At 46.0% G+C, this 20,889-nt stretch overlaps 1 protein-coding gene across 1 annotated transcript in view; it reads left to right on the top strand.

Annotated features, from left to right (window-relative positions):
• Nucleotides 1–7,178: 7,178 nt before the first annotated feature.
• Nucleotides 7,179–20,889, top strand: part of LOC136579966 (DNA (cytosine-5)-methyltransferase 3A-like) — a 50,271-nt gene continuing 36,560 nt past the window's right edge. The window contains exons 1-3 of the mRNA XM_066580533.1: nt 7,179–7,248; nt 8,947–9,024; nt 16,933–17,034. Coding sequence (XP_066436630.1) covers nt 7,179–7,248; nt 8,947–9,024; nt 16,933–17,034 — 250 coding nt within the window. The remainder of the gene's footprint in view (nt 7,249–8,946; nt 9,025–16,932; nt 17,035–20,889) is intronic.

Genomic DNA, 20,889 nt, shown 5'->3' with positions numbered 1-20,889 from the left:
ATCAATGCTCGTGCCAAATTTCCCGTTTCTATGACACCGGAAAGTGAAAAAATTACATTCCGCACGTAAAATTTGGACGCTGATTCTTTTGCACATAGAATTGAATAATCGAGTTGGGACCCATTAGCTTTTCCTATTTATGACTTAATCAATGCTCGTGCCAAATTTCCCGCTTCTATGACACCGGAAAGTGAAAAAAATTAAATTCCGCACGTAAAATTTGGACGCTAATTCTTTTGCGCATAGAATTGAATAATCGAGTTGGGACCCATTAGCCTTTCCTATTTATGACATAATCAATGCTCGTGCCAAATTTCCCATTTCTATGACACCGGAAAGTGAAAAAATTACATTCCGCACGTAAAATTTTGATGCCAATTCTTTTGCGCTAGAATTGAATAATCGAGTTGGGACCTATTAACTTTTCCTATTAATGACATAATCAATGCCCGTGCCAAATTTCATGTTTCTATCACATTGGGAAGTGAGAGATTTAGATTATGTACGAAAAATTTGGACGCTGATTCTTTTGCGCATAGAATTGAATAATCATGTTGGGACCCATTAGCTTTTAATATTTATGACATAATCAATGCTCGTGCCAAATTTCCCGTTTCTATGACACCGGAAAGTGAAAAAATTACATTCCGCATGTAAAATTTCGACGCCAATTCTTTTGCGCTTAGAATTGAATAATCGAGTTGGGACCCATTAGCTTTTCCTATTTATGACATAATCAATGCTCGTGCCAAATTTCCCGTTTCTATGACACCGGAAAGGGAAGAAATTACATTCCATACGTAAAATTTGGACGCTGATTCTTTTGCGCATAGAATTGAATATTGGAGTTGGGACCCATTAGCTTTTCCTATTTATGACATAATCAATGCTCGTGCCAAATTTCACGTTTCTATGACACCGGAAAGTGAAAAAATTACATTCCGCACATAAAATTTTGACGCCAATTCTTTTGCGCTAGAATTGAATAATCGAGTTGGGACCTACGAACTTTTCCTATTTATGACATAATCAATGCTCGTGCCAAATTTCACGTTTCTATGACACCGGAAAGTGAGATAATTAGATTCCGCACGTAAAATTTGGACGCTAATTCTTTTGCGCATAGACTTGAATAATCGAGTTGGGACTAGAGATGAGCGAGCGTACTCGGAAAAGCACTACTCGCTCGAGTAATTTGCTTTATTCGAGTATCGCTGTGCTCGTCCCTGAAGATTCGAGTGCCGCAGCGGCTGACAGGTGAGTCGCAGCGGGGAGCAGGGGAGAGCGGGCGGGAGAGAGGGAGAGAAAGATCTCCCCCTCCGTTCCTCCCCGCTCTCCCCTGCAGCTCCCCGCTCCGTGTCGGCACCCGAATCTTCAGGGACGAGCACAGCGATACTCGGATAAAGCAAATTACTCGAGCGAGTAGTGCTTTTCCGAGTACACTCGCTCATCCCTAGTTGGGACCCATTAACTTTTCCTATTTATGACATAATCAATGCTCCTGCAAAATTTTGAGTTTCTATGACATTGGGAAGTGAGAGAATTAGATTCCGTACGTAAAATTTGGACGCTAATTCTTTTGCGCATAGAATTGAATAATCATGTTGGGACCCATTAGCTTTTCCTATTTATGACATAAGCAATGCTCGGGCCAAATTTTAAGTTTCTATGACATTGGAAAGTGACAGATTTAGATTACGTACGTAAAATTTCGACGCCAATTCTTTTGCGCTAGAATTGAATAATCGAGTTGGGACCCAATTACTTTTCCTATTTTGGAGATAATATATGCGTGTGCCAAATTTCATGTTTCTACGACATTGGGAAGTTGGAGAACTTTTGGCGAGTCAGTCAGTCAGTCAGTCAGTCAGTGAGTGAGTCAGTCAGTCAGTCAGTCAGTGAGTCAGTGAGTCAGTGAGGGCTTTCGTCTTTATATATATAGATGTGTTGTATACATTATGTGCGTGTGTATTATTATATATGTGTTGTATACAGTATGTGCTCGTGTATCTATATATATAAAGACGAAAGCCCTCACTGACTGACTGACTCACTCACTACTCACTCACTGACTGACAGACTCACCACTAAATCTCTCACTTCCCGATGTCATAGAAACTCGAAATTTGGCACGAGCATTGATTATGTCATAAATAGGAAAAGCTAATGGGTCCCAACTCGATTATTCAATTCTATGCCCAAAAGAGTTAGCTTCCAAATTCTACGTGCGGAATGTAATTTTCTCACTTTCCGGTGTCATAGAAACGGGAAATTTGGCACGAGCATTGATTATGTCATACATAGGAAAAACTAATGGGTCCCAACTCCATTATTCAATTCTAAGCGCAAAAGAATTAGTGTCCAAATTTTATGTACGTAATCTAATTCTCTCACTTCCTGATGTCATTTTATATGAAGAAAACGTCGCATGGTTACCTCACGTGGTGTTTCCTGGGTAACGCAGTAGAACTATGCAAAATGGTGAACATATGTTTTTCCTCAGTATCTCTAAAGTAACCACGACTTCATAAGCTTTTCCGTGTGAACACCAGATAAACACCAGTACCAAATTAACTCGGGCGAAGACGGGTATATCAGCTAGTCTATATATACTGGTTGTTTCATTGTACTGTCTCTATGTTATGTGTTGTATATTCTTGTATATGTGAGATGTATTATTTTATGAATGTTGTATTGTTGTATCTGCGGTGTGTGTTATTGTATATATCAGTTATGTTATAAAATACATGTTATAGTGTTGTGTATTGTATATACCTTGTACTGTTATATACTGGTTGTATTATTGTATCTGTGTTGTATAAGGGCTTAGTCACTCGGGCACATCTGCGCCCGTGTTCCTACACAAAAAAGACGGCCGCATTTCAGGGCGGACATCTCTCCGCAGCAATGGAGCCGGTCACATGTTCTTTCTTCCGGCGCTGCGGAGATTCGTCTGCATCTGCAGTGCGTCCGTCTAGTGCGGGAACATGGTCGCCGATGCGCCCGTGTGACTAAGTCCTAAAGCTGGTTCCACACGGGCGATTGCAATTGTGCCAAAGAAAATCGCAGCAAAATCGCCTCTTTGTTCCCGCGATTCTTGAGCGCCAGCGATGCTGTTGTTTAGAATAATCTCGCTTCACATCGCTGCTGACCGCATTAAAGTCACGAGAGAAAAGCGCACGTTCTTTAATGCAAAAGTCAATAGGGCTTTCTAATGTTAATATTGCATCTCATGTCCGGTACGTTGTGATGAGATAAAAAGGAGGCTCCATGGGAAACGTGGGGTGGGGGGGGGGGCAGAAGGATGGAGCGATGTGATTTATTGCTCTCTCAAAATCGCATCAGTGAAAACATCGCAGATGGGAAGGAGACCGACGTACATCACTGGCTTCATAATCTGATTGTATATGTGTTGTGCATCGTATATATACCGTACTATTATATAACTCAGATACAATAATACAATCAGCACATCATTGTTTAATGTACCGTGTATCATTGTATCTGTGTTGCATTATAATATGCCTGTTGTGCGTTGTATCTATCTTGTAATGGTTGTATTATTGTATCTGTGTTGCATTATTATATACTAGTTATACTGTTGTATATGTGTTGTATTATAATATACCTGGTATATTGTTGTATATGTGTTGTATCTATATTGTTCTGATTGTATTCTATCTGTGTTGTATTATAATTAGGGATGAGCGAACGTGTCCGTTACGGACACATCCGCACCCGGACACCGGCTTTGCCGAACACTGCAGTGTTCGCGCGTAAGTGTCCGGGTGCCGCCGGGGGGCGGGGAGATGCGCGGCGGCGCGGGCGGCAGTAGCGGGGAACAGGGGGGAGCCCTCTCTCTCTCCCTCTCCCCCCCACTCCCCGCCGCACCCCCCCCCCGCGCTGCCACGGCGGCCCCCGAACTTTTTCGCCCGAACACTGAAGTGTTCGCAAAGTTCGGTGTTCGGGCGAAAAAGGGGCGGAGCCGAACGTGTTCGCTCATCTCTAATTATAATATACCTGTTATACTGTGGTATATGTGTTGTATCTATATTGTACTGATTGTATTGTATCTGTGTTGTATTATAATATACCTGTTGTGTGTTGTATCTATCTTGTAATGGTTGTCTTATTGCATCTGTGTTGCATTATTATATACTAGTTATACTGTTGTATATGTGTTGTATTATAATATACATGGCATATTGTGGTATATTTGTTGTATCTAGCTTGTTCTGATTGTATTCTATCTGTGTTGTATTATAATATACCTGGTATATTGTGGTATATGTGTTGTATCTATATTGTACTGATTGTATTGTATCTGTGTTGTATTATAATATACCTGGTATACTGTTCTATATGTGTTGTATCTAGCTTGTACTGATTGTATTGTATCTGTGTTGTATTATAATATACCTGGCATATTGTTGTATATGTGTTGTATCTAGCTTGTACTGATTGTATTGTATCTATCTTGTATTATAACATACCTGGTATATTGTGGTATATGTGTTGTATCTATATTGTACTGATTGTATTCTATCTGTGTTGTATTATAATATACTTGGTATACTGTTCTATATGTGTTGTATCTATATTGTACTGATTGTATTCTATCTGTGTTGTATTATAATATACTTGGTATACTGTTGTATATGTGTTGTATCTATATTGCACTGATTGTATTCTATCTGTGTTGCATTATAATATACCTGTTGTGCGTTGTATCTATCTTGTAATGGTTGTATTATTGTATCTGTGTTGCATTATTATATACTAGTTATACTGTTGTATCTGTGTTGTATTATAATATACCTGGTATATTGTGGTATGTGTTGTATCTATATTGCTCTGATTGTATTGTATCTATCTTGTATTATAATATACCTGGTATATTGTTGTATATGTGTTGTATCTATATTGCACTGATTGTATTATTGTATCTGTGTTGTATTATATAATATACCTGGTATATTGTGGTATATGTGTTGTATCTATATTGCACTGATTGTATTGTATCTGTGTTGTATTATAATATTCCTGGTATATTGTGGTATATTTGTTGTATCTAGCTTGTACTGATTGTATTATTGTATCTGTGTTGTATTATAATATACCTGGTATATTGTGGTATATGTGTTGTATCTATATTGCACTGATTGTATTGTATCTGTGTTGTATTATAATATACCTGTTATACTGTTGTATATGTGGTGTATCTATATTGTACTGATTGTATTCTATCTGTGTTGTATTATAATATACCTGGTATACTGTTGTATATGTGTTGTATCTATATTGCACTGATTGTATTGTATCTATCTTGTATTATAACATACCTGGCATATTGTTGTATATGTGTTGTATCTATATTGTACTGATTGTATTGTATCTAGCTTGTATTATAATATACCTGGTATACTGTTGTATATGTGTTGTATCTATATTGCACTGATTGTATTATATCTGTGTTGTATTATAATATACCTGGTATATTGTAGTATATGTGTTGTATCTATATTGCACTGATTGTATTATTGTATCTGTGTTGTATTATATAATATACCTGGTATATTGTGGTATATGTGTTGTATCTATATTGTACTGATTGTATTCTATCTGTGTTGTATTATAATATACCTGGCATATTGTTGTATATGTGTTGTATCTATATTGCACTGATTGTATTATATCTGTGTTGTATTATAATATACCTGGTATATTGTTATATATGTGTTGTATCTATATTGCACTGATTGTATTATTGTATCTGTGTTGTATTATATAATATACCTGGTATATTGTGGTATATGTGTTGTATCTATATTGCACTGATTGTATTGTATCTGTGTTGTATTATAATATTCCTGGTATATTGTGGTATATGTGTTGTATCTATATTGCACTGATTGTATTGTATCTGTGTTGTATTATAATATACCTGTTATATTGTGGTATATGTGTTGTATCTATATTGCACTGATTGTATTGTATCTGTGTTGTATTATAATATACCTGGTATACTGTTGTATATGTGTTGTATCTAGCTTGTTCTGATTGTATTATTGTATCTATGTTGTATTATAATATACCTGGTATACTGTTGTATATGTGTTGTATCTATATTGTAGTGATTGTATTGTATCTGTGTTGTATTATAATATACCTGGTATATTGTGGTATATGTGTTGTATCTATATTGTACTGATTGTATTGTATCTGTGTTGTATTGTAATATACCTGGTATACTGTTGTATATGTGTTGTATCTATACTGCACTGATTGTATTCTATCTGTGTTGTATTATAATATACCTGGTATATTGTTGTATATGTGTTGTATCTATACTGCACTGATTGTATTCTATCTGTGTTGTATTATAGTATACCTGGTATACTGTTGTATATGTGTTGTATCTATATTGCACTGATTGTACTGTATCTGTGTTGTATTATAATATACCTGGTATACTGTTGTATATGTGTTGTATCTATATTGTACTGATTGTATTCTATCTGTGTTGTATTATAATATACCTGTTATACTGTTGTATATGTGGTGTATCTATATTGTACTGATTGTATTCTATCTGTGTTGTATTATAATATACCTGGTATACTGTTGTATATGTGGTGTATCTATATTGTACTGATTGTATTCTATCTGTGTTGTATTATAATATACCTGGTATACTGTGGTATATGTGTTGTATCTATATTGTACTGATTGTATTGTATCTGTGTTGTATTATAATATACCTGGTATATTGTGGTATATGTGTTGTATCTATATTGTACTGATTGTATTCTATCAGTGTTGTATTATAATATACCTGGTATATTGTGGTATATGTGTTGTATCTATATTGTACTGATTGTATTCTATCGTTGTATTATAATATTATTGGTATATTGTGGTATATGTGTTGCATCTATATTGTACTGATTGTATTCTATCTGTGTTGTATTATAATATACCTGGTATATTGTGGTATATGTGTTGTATCTATATTGTACTGATTGTACTGTATCTGTGTTGTATTATAATATACCTGTTACACTGTGGTATATGTGCTGTATCTAGCTTGTTCTGATTGTACTACATCTGTGTTGTATTGTTGTATAGTATAATGGGGGACGTCTTTAACCAGAAACGTTTGCATTCACAGTGAGACCATGAATAGTGATATGAAGAACACAACAGAATGGAACGATCCCAGGAGCCACAACCTACAGGACCCGAAAGGTGAGACAGCCGTAGTCACAGTGTCCATGTGATGGTGGCATCAGGGGATGATAGGAGACACTTAAGCTAACTTCACTAGTTTAATACAGTGCTTGTACTAAGGGGGCCACAAAATATAATACAGTATTACAAGGTGTTAGAGCTGTCAGGGGTTCCCAGATGAGGCACCAGCATTAGGGACAGGAAAATCTGGAGGAGACAAAGGTGTCTAGAGGAGGAAAGAGGGGTCTGGAGCGAGGCAGAGGCGTCTGGAGCGGGTCAGAGGGGTCTGGAGCGAGGCATGGGGGTCTGGAGCGAGGCAGGGGGGTCTGGAGCGAGGCAGGGGGGTCTGGAGCGAGGCAGAGGGGTCTGGAGCAAGGCAGAGGGGTTAGGAGCGAGGCAGAGGGGTCTGGAGCAAGGCAGAGGGGTCTGGAGCGAGGCAGAGGGGTCTGGGGCAAGGCAGAGGGGTCTGGAGTGAGGCAGAGGGGTCTGGAGTGAGGCAAAGGGGTCTGGAGCGAGGCAGAGGGGTCTGGAGCAAGGCAGAGGGGTTAGGAGCGAGGCAGAGGGGTCTGGAGCAAGGCAGAGGGGTCTGGAGCGGGGCAGAGGCGTCTGGAGCGGGTCAGAGGGGTCTGGAACGAGGCAGGGGGGTCTGGAGCGAGGCAGAGGGGTCTGGAGCAAGGCAGAGGGGTAAGGAGCGAGGCAGAGGGGTCTGGGGTGAGGCAGAGGGGTCTGGAGTGAGGCAAAGGGGTCTGGAGCAAGGCAGAGGGGTCTGGAGTGAGGCAGAGGGGTCTGGAGCATGGCAGAGGGGTCTGGAGCAAGGCAGAGGGGTCTGGAGCATGGCAGAGGTGTCTGGAGTGAGGCAGAGGGGTCTGGAGCGAGGCAGAGAGGTCTGGAGCGAGGCAGAGGGGTCTGGAGCATGGCAGAGGGGTCTGGAGCGAGGCAGAAGGGTCTGGAGCATGGCAGAGGTGTCTGGAGCGAGGCAGAGGGGTCTGGAGCAGGGCAGAGGGGTCTGGAGTGAGACAGAGGGGTCTGGAGCAAGGCAGAGGGGTCTGGAGTGAGACAGAGGGGTCTTGAGCAGGGCAAAGGGGTCTGGAACGAGGCAGAGGGGTCTTGAGCAGGGCAGAGGGGTCTGGAGCGACGCAGTGGGGGCCAGAGCTTGGCAGAGGGGTCTGGAACCAAACAGAGAGATCTGTAGGTGGACAAAGGAGTCTTCAACAAACAGAGGGATGTGGAGGAGACGGAGCTGTCTGAAGGGAACAGAAGAGTCTGGAGGGGAGCAAGTATCCAGGAGGGAGGCAAAGAAGAGTCTGGAGGAGAATAGAGGAGTCTGGAATGTGATAGAAGGAGACGGAAGAGTCTGGAGGGCATCAGAGGGGGCTGGAGGGGACAGAGGAGTCTGGAGGAGATTGAAGACTCTGGTGGGGACAGAGGAGTCTGGGAGGAGAGAGGGGACAAAGGGGCCTGGCAGCAACTTACTCCCCTCCCCGTTGAAAGCACAAGAAGAGCGTTCATGTACCGTATAGGGAGGAGTCAGGAGGAGCGACGGTCAGACACACGCTTCACCTGCAGTTCTCTGAAGAGTTAGGATCACTAATTGAGAGATTAACATGAGGGGACTGTAGAGACAAATGTAATAGTCCGAGCCGTTAGAGTTGTCAGAGGGCCATAGAGGAGGAGCTAGGAGGGAGTGATGTCGCTCACGCCTCTCTCTTTTATAAGATTACATCTATGTGGGGTCCGATGATGAAGAGAACTCCCGAGAGGAGAGGGAGAAGAGAGATTACAAGCACCTCCGGGGTAAGTGGCACTCACCGGCGGAGACTGTACATCATGTGTCAATGGCAGTAAGGGGGATGGGAAGGACATCGGCCCCAGAGTGTCACAGTGACGACAAGGGGTCCACATAATGTAGAAGAGAATCCCGTCAGCATGTGCTATATAACATGTAATCATTATTCCCCATCACGCAGAGACAGCGACGAATCGGCCGTGAGAAGTGTGTGATGGGAGAATAACGAGTACATCATATATAGCCCCTCTACATGCTGCCAGGATTCTCTTCTACATTACGTGGACTTCTGTGGGAGTGCGGTGTAGACTCTTATCTGCTTCTTGCATTTGGTACCCAGATTGGGTTTTTCTGGGGCTGCCCACACACTTTGTTATTTTCATTTGTGTGCCAACAAGGGGGTCATTAACTCTGTAAGATACATCATCGCCAGCAGGTGACAGATATGGGATGACAGAGACTCCTGTGTATCTCCTCTGCTCACCTCCAACCCATCTTATAACACACTACATCTGTGTGGAGGAGGAGGAGCCAGAGGAGAAGGAGGGGCCAGAGGAGAAGGAGGAGGAGCCATAGGAGAAGGAGGGGCCAGATGAGAAGGAGGGGCCAAGCTCTACTGTTGGAGCCTCAGAGAAAAGACGGAAGGTGGATGAAGAACATCACCTGTCAGGTGAGCCAAGGGACATCTACTACAAGCAGTGTCTCCGATCACTCACCACAAGTAGCGATATTAATGCTTAAAGTGCCCCCATAACAGTGATAACCACAGTGCCCCTATAACAGTGATAACCACAGTGCCGCATAACAGTGATAACCACAGTGCCACTATAACAGTGATAACCACAGTGCCCCCATAACAGTGATAACCACAGTGCCTCCATAATAGTGATAACCACAGAGCCCCTATAACAGTGATAACCACAGTGCCCCCGTAACAGTGATAACCACAGTGCTCCCATAACAGTGATAACCACAGTGCCGCATAACAGTGATAACCACAGTGCCCCTATAACAGTGATAACCACAGTGCCCCCATAACAGGGATAACCACAGTGCCCCATAACAGGGATAACCACAGTGCCCCCATAACAGTGATAACCACAGTGCCCCCATAACAGTGATAACCACAGTGCCGCATAACAGTGATAACCACAGAGCCCACATAACAGTGATAACCACAGTGCCCCCATAACAGTGATAACCACAGTGCTCCCATAACAGTGATAACCACAGTGCCGCATAACAGTGATAACCACAGAGCCCCTATAACAGTGATAACCACAGTGCCCCCATAACAGGGATAACCACAGTGCCCCCATAACAGTGATAACCACAGTGCCGCATAACAGTGATAACCACCGTGCCCCCATAACAGTGATAACCACAGTGACCCCATAACAGTGATAACCACAGTGCCCCCATAACAGTGATAACCACAGTGCCCCCATAACAGGGATAACAACAGAGCCCCCATAACAGTGATAACTACAGTGCCCCCATAACAGTGATTACCACAGTGCCTCCATAACAGTGATAACCACCGTGCCCCCATAACAGTGATAACCACAGTACCCCAATAACAGTGATTACCACAGTGACCCCATAACAGTGATAACTACAGTGCCCCCATAACAGTGATAACTACAGTGCCCCAATAACAGTGATTACCACAGAGCCCCCATAACAGTGATAACCACAGAGCCCCCATAACAGTGATTACCACAGTGCCCCCATAACAGTGATAACCACAGTGCCCCCATAACAGTGATAACCACAGTGCCCCCATAACAGTGATCACTACAGTGACCCCATAACAGTGATAACCACAGTGCCTCCATAACAGTGATAACCACAGTGTCCCCATAACAGTGATAACCACAGTGCCCCAATAACAGTGAATACCACAGTGCCCCCATAACAGTGATAACCACAGTGCCTCCATAACAGTGATAACCACAGTGCCCCCATAGTAGTGATAACCACAGTGCCCCCATAACAGTGATAACCACAGTGCCCCAATAACAGTGATTACCACAGTGACCCCATAACAGTGATAACCACAGTGCCCCCATAGTAGTGATAACCACAGTGCCCCCATAGTAGTGATAACCACAGTGCCCCCATAACAGTGATAACCACAGTGCCCCCATAGTAGTGATAACCACAGTGCCCACATAACAGTGATTACCACAGTGACCCCATAACAGTGATAACTACAGTGCCCCCATAACAGTGATAACTACAGTGCCCCCATAACAGTGATAACTACAGTGCCCCCATAACAGTGATAACCACAGTGCCCCAATAACAGTGATAACTACAGTGCCACCATAACAGTGATAACCACAGTGCCCCCATAACAGTGATAACCACAGTGCCCCCATAACAGTGATAACTACAGTGCCCCCATAACAGTGATAACCACAGTGCCCCAATAACAGTGATAACCACAGTGCCCCCATAACAGTGATAAGCACAGTGCCCCCATAACAGTGATAACCACAGTGCCCCCATAACAGTGATAACCACAGAGCCTCCATAACAGTGATAACCACAGTGCCCCCATAACAGTGATAACCACAGTGCCCCCATAACAGTGATAACCACAGTGCCCCATAACAGTGATAACCACAGTGCCCCCATAACAGTGATAACTACAGTGCCCCCATAACACTGATAACCACAGTGCCCCCATAACAGTGATAACCACAGTGCCCCATAACAGTGATAACCACAGTGCCCCCGTAACAATGATAACCACAGTACCCCCATAACACTGATAACCACAGTGCCCCCATAACAGTGATAACCACAGTGCCCCCATAACAGTGATAACCACAGAGCCCCCATAACAGTAATAACCACAGTACCCCCATAACAGTGATAACCACAGAGCCCCCATAACAGTGATTACCACAGTGCCCCCATAACAGTGATAACCACAGTGCCCCCATAACAGTGATAACCACAGTGCCCCAATAACAGTGATAACTACAGTGCCCCCATAACAGTGATAACCACAGTGCCCCCATAACAGTGATAACTACAGTGCCCCCATAACAGTGATAACTACAGTGCCCCCATAACAGTGATAACCACAGTGCCCCAATAACAGTGGTAACCACAGTGCCCCCATAACAGTGATAAGCACAGTGCCCCCATAACAGTGATAACCACAGTGCCCCCATAACAATGATAACCACAGAGCCCCCATAACAGTAATAACCACAGTACCCCCATAACAGTGATAACCACAGAGCCCCCATAACAGTGATTACCACAGTGCCCCCATAACAGTGATAACCACAGTGCCCCCATAACAGTGATAACTACAGTGCCCCAATAACAGTGATAACCACAGTGCCCCCATAACAGTGATAACCACAGTGCCCCCATAACAGTGATAACTACAGTGCCCCCATAACAGTGATAACCACAGTGCCCCAATAACAGTGATAACCACAGTGCCCCCATAACAGTGATAAGCACAGTGCCCCCATAACAGTGATAACCACAGTGCCCCCATAACAGTGATAACCACAGAGCCCCCATAACAGTGATAACCACAGAGCCCCCATAACAGTAATAACCACAGTACCCCCATAACAGTGATAACCACAGAGCCCCCATAACAGTGATTACCACAGTGCCCCCATAACAGTGATAACCACAGTGCCCCCATAACAGTGATAACCACAGTGCCCCAATAACAGTGATAACTACAGTGCCCCCATAACAGTGATAACCACAGTGCCCCCATAACAGTGATAACCACAGTGCCCCCATAACAGTGATAACTACAGTGCCCCCATAACAGTGATAACTACAGTGCCCCAATAACAGTGATAACCACAGTGCCCCCATAACAGTGATAACTACAGTGCCCCCATAACAGTGATAACCACAGTGCCCCAATAACAGTGATAACCACAGTGCCCCCATAACAGTGATAAGCACAGTGCCCCCATAACAGTGATAACCACAGTGCCCCCATAACAGTGATAACCACAGAGCCCCCATAACAGTGATAACCACAGTGCCCCCATAACAGTGATAACCACAGTGCCCCCATAACAGTGATAACTACAGTGCCCCCATAACACTGATAACCACAGTGCCCCCATAACAGTGATAACCACAGTGCCCCATAACAGTGATAACCACAGTGCCCCCGTAACAATGATAACCACAGTGCCCCCATAACACTGATAACCACAGTGCCCCCATAACAGTGATAACCACAGTGCCCCCATAACAGTGATAACCACAGAGCCCCCATAACAGTAATAACCACAGTACCCCCATAACAGTGATAACCACAGAGCCCCCATAACAGTGATTACCACAGTGCCCCCATAACAGTGTTAACCACAGTGCCCCCATAACAGTGATAACCACAGTGCCCCCCATAATACTGATAATCACAATGCCCCCATAACAGTGATAACCACAGAGCCCCCATAACAGTGATAACCACAGTGCCCCAATAACAGTGATAACCACAGTGCCCCCATAACAGTGATAACCACAGTGCCCCCATAACAGTGATAACCACAGTGCCCCCATAACAGTGACAACCACAGTGCCCCCATAACAGTGATAATCACAGTGCCCCCATAACAGTGACAACCACAGTGCGCCATAACAGTGATAAGCACAGTGCCCCCATAACAGTGATAACCACAGTGCCCCCATAACAGTGATAACCACAGAGCCCCCATAACAGTGATAACCACAGAGCCCCCATAACAGTGATAACCACAGTGCCCCAATAACAGTGATAACCACAGTGCCCCTATAACAATGATAACCACAGTGCCCCCATAACAGTGATAACTACAGTGCCCCCATAACAGTGATAACCACAGTGCCCCATAACAGTGATAACCACAGTGCCCCCATAACAGTGATAACTACAGTGCCCCCGTAACAATGATAACCACAGTGCCCCCATAACACTGATAACCACAGTGCCCCCATAACAGTGATAACCACAGTGCCCCCATAACACTGATAACCACAGTGCCCCCATAACAGTGATAACCACAGTGCCCCCATAACACTGATAACCACAGTGCCCCCATAACAGTGATAACTACAGTGCCCCCATAACAGTGATAACCACAGTGCCCCCATAACAGTGATAACCACAGTGCCCCCATAACAGTGATAACCACAGTGCCCCCATAACAGTGATAACCACAGAGCCCCCATAACAGTGATAACCACAGTGCCCCCATAACAGTGATAACCACAGTGCCCCCATAACAGTGATAACCACAGTGCCCCCATAACAGTGATAACCACAGAGCCCCCATAACAGTAATAACCACAGTACCCCCATAACAGTGATAACCACAGTGCCCCCATAACAGTGATAACCACAGTGCCCCCATAACAGTGATAACCACAGAGCCCCCATAACAGTGATAACCACAGTGCCGCATAACAGTGATAACCACAGAGCCCCCATAGCAGTGATAACCACAGAGCCCCCATAACAGTGATAACCACAGAGCCCCCATAACAGTGATTACCACAGTGCCCCCATAACAGTGATTACCACAGTGCCCCCATAACAGTGATTACCACAGTGCCCCCATAACAGTGATAACCACAGAGCCCCCATAACAGTGATAACCACAGTGCCCCCATAATAGTGATAACCACAGTGCCCCCATAGCAGTGAAAACCACAGTGCCCCCATAACAGTGATAAGCACAGTGCCCCCATAACAGTGATAACCACAGTGCCCCCATAACAATGATAACCACAGAGCCCCCATAACAGTAATAACCACAGTACCCCCATAACAGTGATAACCACAGAGCCCCCATAACAGTGATTACCACAGTGCCCCCATAACAGTGATAACCACAGTGCCCCCATAACAGTGATAACCACAGTGCCCCATAACAGTGATAACCACAGTGCCCCCATAACAGTGATAACTACAGTGCCCCCATAACACTGATAACCACAGTGCCCCCATAACAGTGATAACCACAGTGCCCCATAACAGTGATAACCACAGTGCCCCCGTAACAATGATAACCACAGTGCCCCCATAACACTGATAACCACAGTGCCCCCATAACAGTGATAACCACAGTGCCCCCATAACAGTGATAACCACAGAGCCCCCATAACAGTAATAACCACAGTACCCCCATAACAGTGATAACCACAGAGCCCCCATAACAGTGATTACCACAGTGCCCCCATAACAGTGTTAACCACAGTGCCCCCATAACAGTGATAACCACAGTGCCCCCCATAATACTGATAATCACAATGCCCCCATAACAGTGATAACCACAGAGCCCCCATAACAGTGATAACCACAGTGCCCCAATAACAGTGATAACCACAGTGCCCCCATAACAGTGATAACCACAGTGCCCCCATAACAGTGATAACCACAGTGCCCCCATAACAGTGATAATCACAGTGCCCCCATAACAGTGATAAACACAGTGCCCCCATAACAGTGATAACCACAGTGCGCCATAACAGTGATAAGCACAGTGCCCCCATAACAGTGATAACCACAGTGCCCCCATAACAGTGATAACCACAGTGCCCCCATAACAGTGATAATCACAGTGCCCCCATAACAGTGATAAACACAGTGCCTCCATAACAGTGATAACCACAGTGCCCCCATAACAGTGATAACCACAGAGCCCCCATAACAGTGATAACCACAGTGCCCCAATAACAGTGATAACCACAGTGCCCCTATAACAATGATAACCACAGTGCCCCCATAACAGTGATAACTACAGTGCCCCCATAACAGTGATAACCACAGTGCCCCATAACAGTGATAACCACAGTGCCCCCATAACAGTGATAACTACAGTGCCCCCGTAACAATGATAACCACAGTGCCCCCATAACACTGATAACCACAGTGCCCCCATAACAGTGATAACCACAGTGCCCCCATAACAGTGATAACCACAGAGCCCCCATAACAGTGATAACCACAGTGCCCCCGTTACAGTGATAACCACAGTGCCCCCATAACAGTGATAACCACAGTGCCCCCATAACAGTGATAACCACAGTGCCCCCATAACAGTGATAACCACAGTGCCCCCATAACAGTGATAACCACAGAGCCCCCATAACAGTAATAACCACAGTACCCCCATAACAGTGATAACCACAGTGCCCCCATAACAGTGATAACCACAGTGCCCCCATAACAGTGATAACCACAGAGCCCCCATAACAGTGATAACCACAGTGCCGCATAACAGTGATAACCACAGAGCCCCCATAGCAGTGATAACCACAGAGCCCCCATAACAGTGATAACCACAGAGCCCCCATAACAGTGATTACCACAGTGCCCCCATAACAGTGATTACCACAGTGCCCCCATAACAGTGATAACCACAGTGCCCCCATAACAGTGATAACCACAGTGCCCCCATAACAGTGATAACTACAGTGCCCCCATAACAGTGATAACCACAGTGCCCCCATAACAGTGATAACCACAGTGCCCCCATAACAGTGATAACCACAGTGCCCCCATAACAGTGATAACCACAGAGCCCCCATAACAGTGATAACCACAGTGCCCCCATAACAGTGATAACCACAGAGCCCCCATAACAGTGATAACCACAGAGCCCCCATAACAGTGATAACCACAGTGCCCCCATAATAGTGATAACCACAGTGCCCCCATAGCAGTGATAACCACAGTGCCCCCATAACAGTGATAACCACAGAGCCCCCATAACAGTGATAACCACAGTGCCCCCATAATAGTGATAACCACAGTGCCCCCATAGCAGTGATAACCACAGTGCCCCCATAACAGTGATAACCACAGTGCCCCGATAACAGTGACCTCCACAGTGCATTGATTTCACCTGCTCGTCTCCATATTGTGACAGACTACATCTATGTGGACTCTGATGAAGAGGAGGAGGAGCGGCCATGGTCTCCCCCCGGACATGGAGAGAAGAGAAGGAAGGTGGATGGCGAGGAGCTCTCAGGTGAGTGCAGATCACAGACAACTTCTTAGTCAGCATTTCCATTCACTGACAGCAAGCAATGATATCCAATAACGTTACGAGTTACAATAAGCAGCATACTGCAAATAGATATTCCTTCTGGGGACCACCTACTGTACAGACAAGGGGCGCACATGCTGTCCTTATAGGGGGTCCCATGAGCACCTACTGTACAGACAAGGGGCGCACATGCTGTCCTTATAGGGGGTCCCACGAGTACCTACTGTACAGACAAGGGGCGCACATACTGTCCTTATAGGGGGTCCCACGAGTACCTACTGTACAGACAAGGGGCGCACATGCTGTCCTTATAGGGGGTCCCACGAGTACCTACTGTACAGGCAAGGGGCACACATACTGTCCTTATAGGGGGTCCCATGAGTACTTACTGTACAGACAAGGGGCGCACATACTGTCCTTATAGGTGGTCCCACGAGTACCTACTGTTCAGACAAGCTGCGCACATACTGTCCTTATAGGGGATCCCACGAGCACCTACTGTACACACAAGGGGCACACATACTGTCCTTATAGGGGGTCCCACGAGTACCTACTGTACAGACAAGGGGCACACATACTGTCCTTATAGGGGGTCCCATGAGTACCCACTATACAGACAAGGGGCGTACATACTGTCCTTATAGGGGGTCCCAGGAGTACCTACTGTACAGACAAGGGGCGCACATACTGTCCTTATAGGGGATCCCAGGAGTACCTACTGTACACACAAGGGGCACACATACTGTCCTTATAGGGGGTCCCATGAGCACCTACTGTACAGACAAGGGGCACACATACTATCCTTATAGGGGGTCCCACGAGTACCTACTGTACAGACAAAGCCGTACATACTGTCCTTATAGGGGGTCCCACGAGTACCTACTGTACAGACAAGGGGCACACATACTTTCCTTATAAGGGGTCCCACGAGCACCTACTGTACAGACAAGGGGCACACATACTGTCCTTATAGGGGGTCCCAGGAGTACCTACTGTACAAAGAAGGGGTGTATATACTGTCCTTATAGGGGGTCCCACGAGAACCTACTGTACAGACAAGGGGCACACATGCTGTCCTTATAGGGGGTCCTAGGAGTACCTACTGTACAGACAAGGGACACACTTACTGTCCTTATAGGGGGTCCCACGAGTACCTACTGTACAGACAAGGGGCACACATACTTTCCTTATAGGGGGTCCCACGAGTACCTACTGTACAGACAAGGGGCACACATACTGTCCTTATAGGGGGTCCCATGAGTACCTACTGTACAGACAAGGGGCACACATACTGTCCTTATAGGGGGTCCCACGAGTACCTACTGTACAGAAAAGCGGCACACATACTGGCCTTATACGGGGTCCCATGAATACCTACCGTACAGACAGGGAACATACATACTGTCCTTATAGGGGGTCCCACGAGTACCTACTGTACAGACAAGGGGCACACATACTGTCCTTATAGGGGGTCCCAGGAGTACCTACTGTACAGACAAGGGGCTACTGTGGGATGTCACTATTACTACTGGGGGCGAGTGTGGGATGTCACTATTACTACTGGGGGCTGCTGTGGGATGTCACTATTACTACTGGGGGCCGCTGTGGGAAGTCACTATTACTATTGGCTACTGTGTGGTGTCACTATTACTACTGGGGGCCGCTGTGGGCTGTCACTATTACTACTGGGGGCCGCTGTGGGATGTCACTATTACTACTGGGGGCTGCTGTGGGATGTCACTATTACTACTGGGGGCTGCTGTGGGATGTCACTATTACTACTGGGGGCTGCTGTGGGATGTCACTATTACTACAGGGGGCCGCTGTGGGCTGTCACTATTACTACTGGGGGCTGCTGTGGGATGTCACTATTACTACTGGGGGGCCGCTGTGGGATGTCACTATTACTACTGGGGGGCCGCTGTGGGATGTCACTATTACTACTGGGGGCTGCTGTGGGATGTCACTATTACTACTGGGGCCTCTGTGGGGTGTCACTATTACTACTGGGGGCCGCTGTGGGCTGTCACTATTACTACTGGGGGCCGCTGTGGGCTGTCACTCTTACTACTGGGGGCCGCTGTGGGATGTCACTATTACTACTGGGGGCCGCTGTGGGATGTCACTATTACTACAGGGGCCTCTGTGGGGTGTCACTATTACTACTGGGGGCCGCTGTGGGATGTCACTATTACTACTGGGCTGATGTGGGATGTCACTATTACTACTGGGGGCTGCTGTGGGATGTCACTATTACTACTGGGGGCCGTTGTGGGATGACACTATTACTACTGGGCTGATGTGGGATGTCACTATTACTACTGGGGGCCGCTGTGGGGTGTCACTATTACTACAGGGGCCGCTGTGAGATGTCACTATTACTATTGTCTATTGTGGGATGTCACTATTACTACTGGGGGCCACTGTGGGGATGTCACTATTACTACTGGGGGCCACTGTGGGGATGTCACTATTACTACTGGTGGCTGCTGTGGGATGTCACTATTACTACAGGGGGCCGCTGTGGGATGTCACTATTACTACTGGGGGCCGCTGTGGGATGTCACTATTACTACTGGGCTGATGTGGGATGTCACTATTACTACTGGGGGCCGCTGTGGGGTGTCACTATTACTACAGGGGCCGCTGTGGGGTGTCACTATTACTACAGGGGCCGCTGTGGGATGTCACTATTACTACTGGGGCTGCTGTGGGATGTCACTATTACTACAGGGGCCGCTGTGGGATGTCACTATTACTATTGTCTATTGTGGGATGTCACTATTACTACTGGGGGCCACTGTGGGGATGTCACTATTACTACTGGGGGCGAGTGTGGGCTGTCACTATTACTACTGGGGGCCGCTGTGGGATGTCACTATTACTACTGGGGCCGCTGTGGGATGTCACTATTACTACAGGGGGCCACTGTGGGATGTCACTATTACCACTGAGACCACTGTGGGCTGTCACTATTACTACTGGGTGGTCACTGTGGGATGTCACTATTACGACTGGGGCCACGGTGCGGTGTCACTATTACTACTGGGGGGTCACTGTGGGATGTCACTATTACTACTGGGGGCCGCTGTGGGATGTCACGATTATACTGGGGGCCGCTGTGGGCTGTCACTATTATACTGGGGGCCGCTGTGTGGTGTCACTATTACTACTGGGGGGCCGCTGTGGGATGTCACTATTACGACTGGGGCCACTGTGGGGTGTCACTATTATACTGGGGGCCACTGTGGGGTGTCACTATTATACTGGGGGCCGCTGTGGGTTGTCACTATTATACTGGGGGCCGCTGTGTGGTGTCACTATTACTACTGGGGGGCCACTGTGGGATGTCACTATTACGACTGGGGCCACGGTGCGGTGTCACTATTACTAGTGGGGGCCGCTGTGGGATGTCACTATTACGACTGGGGCCACGGTGCGGTGTCACTATTACCGCTGGAGCCCCTGTGCGGGGTCACTATAACCACTAAAGCCACTCTGGGGGGTCACCATTAGTGCTGAGGCTGCTCTGGGGGGGTCACCCTTACTGCTGGGGCCGCTCTGGGGGGGTCAGTATCACTGCTGGGATATGTTTACACGAGGTGGAAATGCTGCAGAATGTCCTCAGCGGAAATTTCTGTGGCAAATTCCACAGCATTTCCGCATCCAAAAGTAGTCAAAATCTGCAACCGGTCTATTGTGAAGCGGCCCTGTCCTTTTTAGAACGACGGAGGTAAAAATCATACGTGGTGATAAGCCCCGCCCCCCTGACATGTTGGCACTTTACAGTAAATAAGTGGGTTTTGGGTTACAGTTTGGGCACTCGGTCTCTAAAAT

The sequence above is a fragment of the Eleutherodactylus coqui genome, chromosome 1 (genome assembly GCF_035609145.1).
Source record: "Eleutherodactylus coqui strain aEleCoq1 chromosome 1, aEleCoq1.hap1, whole genome shotgun sequence".
NCBI classification, from domain to species: domain Eukaryota; kingdom Metazoa; phylum Chordata; class Amphibia; order Anura; family Eleutherodactylidae; genus Eleutherodactylus; species Eleutherodactylus coqui.
The sequence above is the reverse complement of the archived record's forward strand: the minus strand, read 5'-3'. Positions and strand labels throughout refer to the sequence as shown.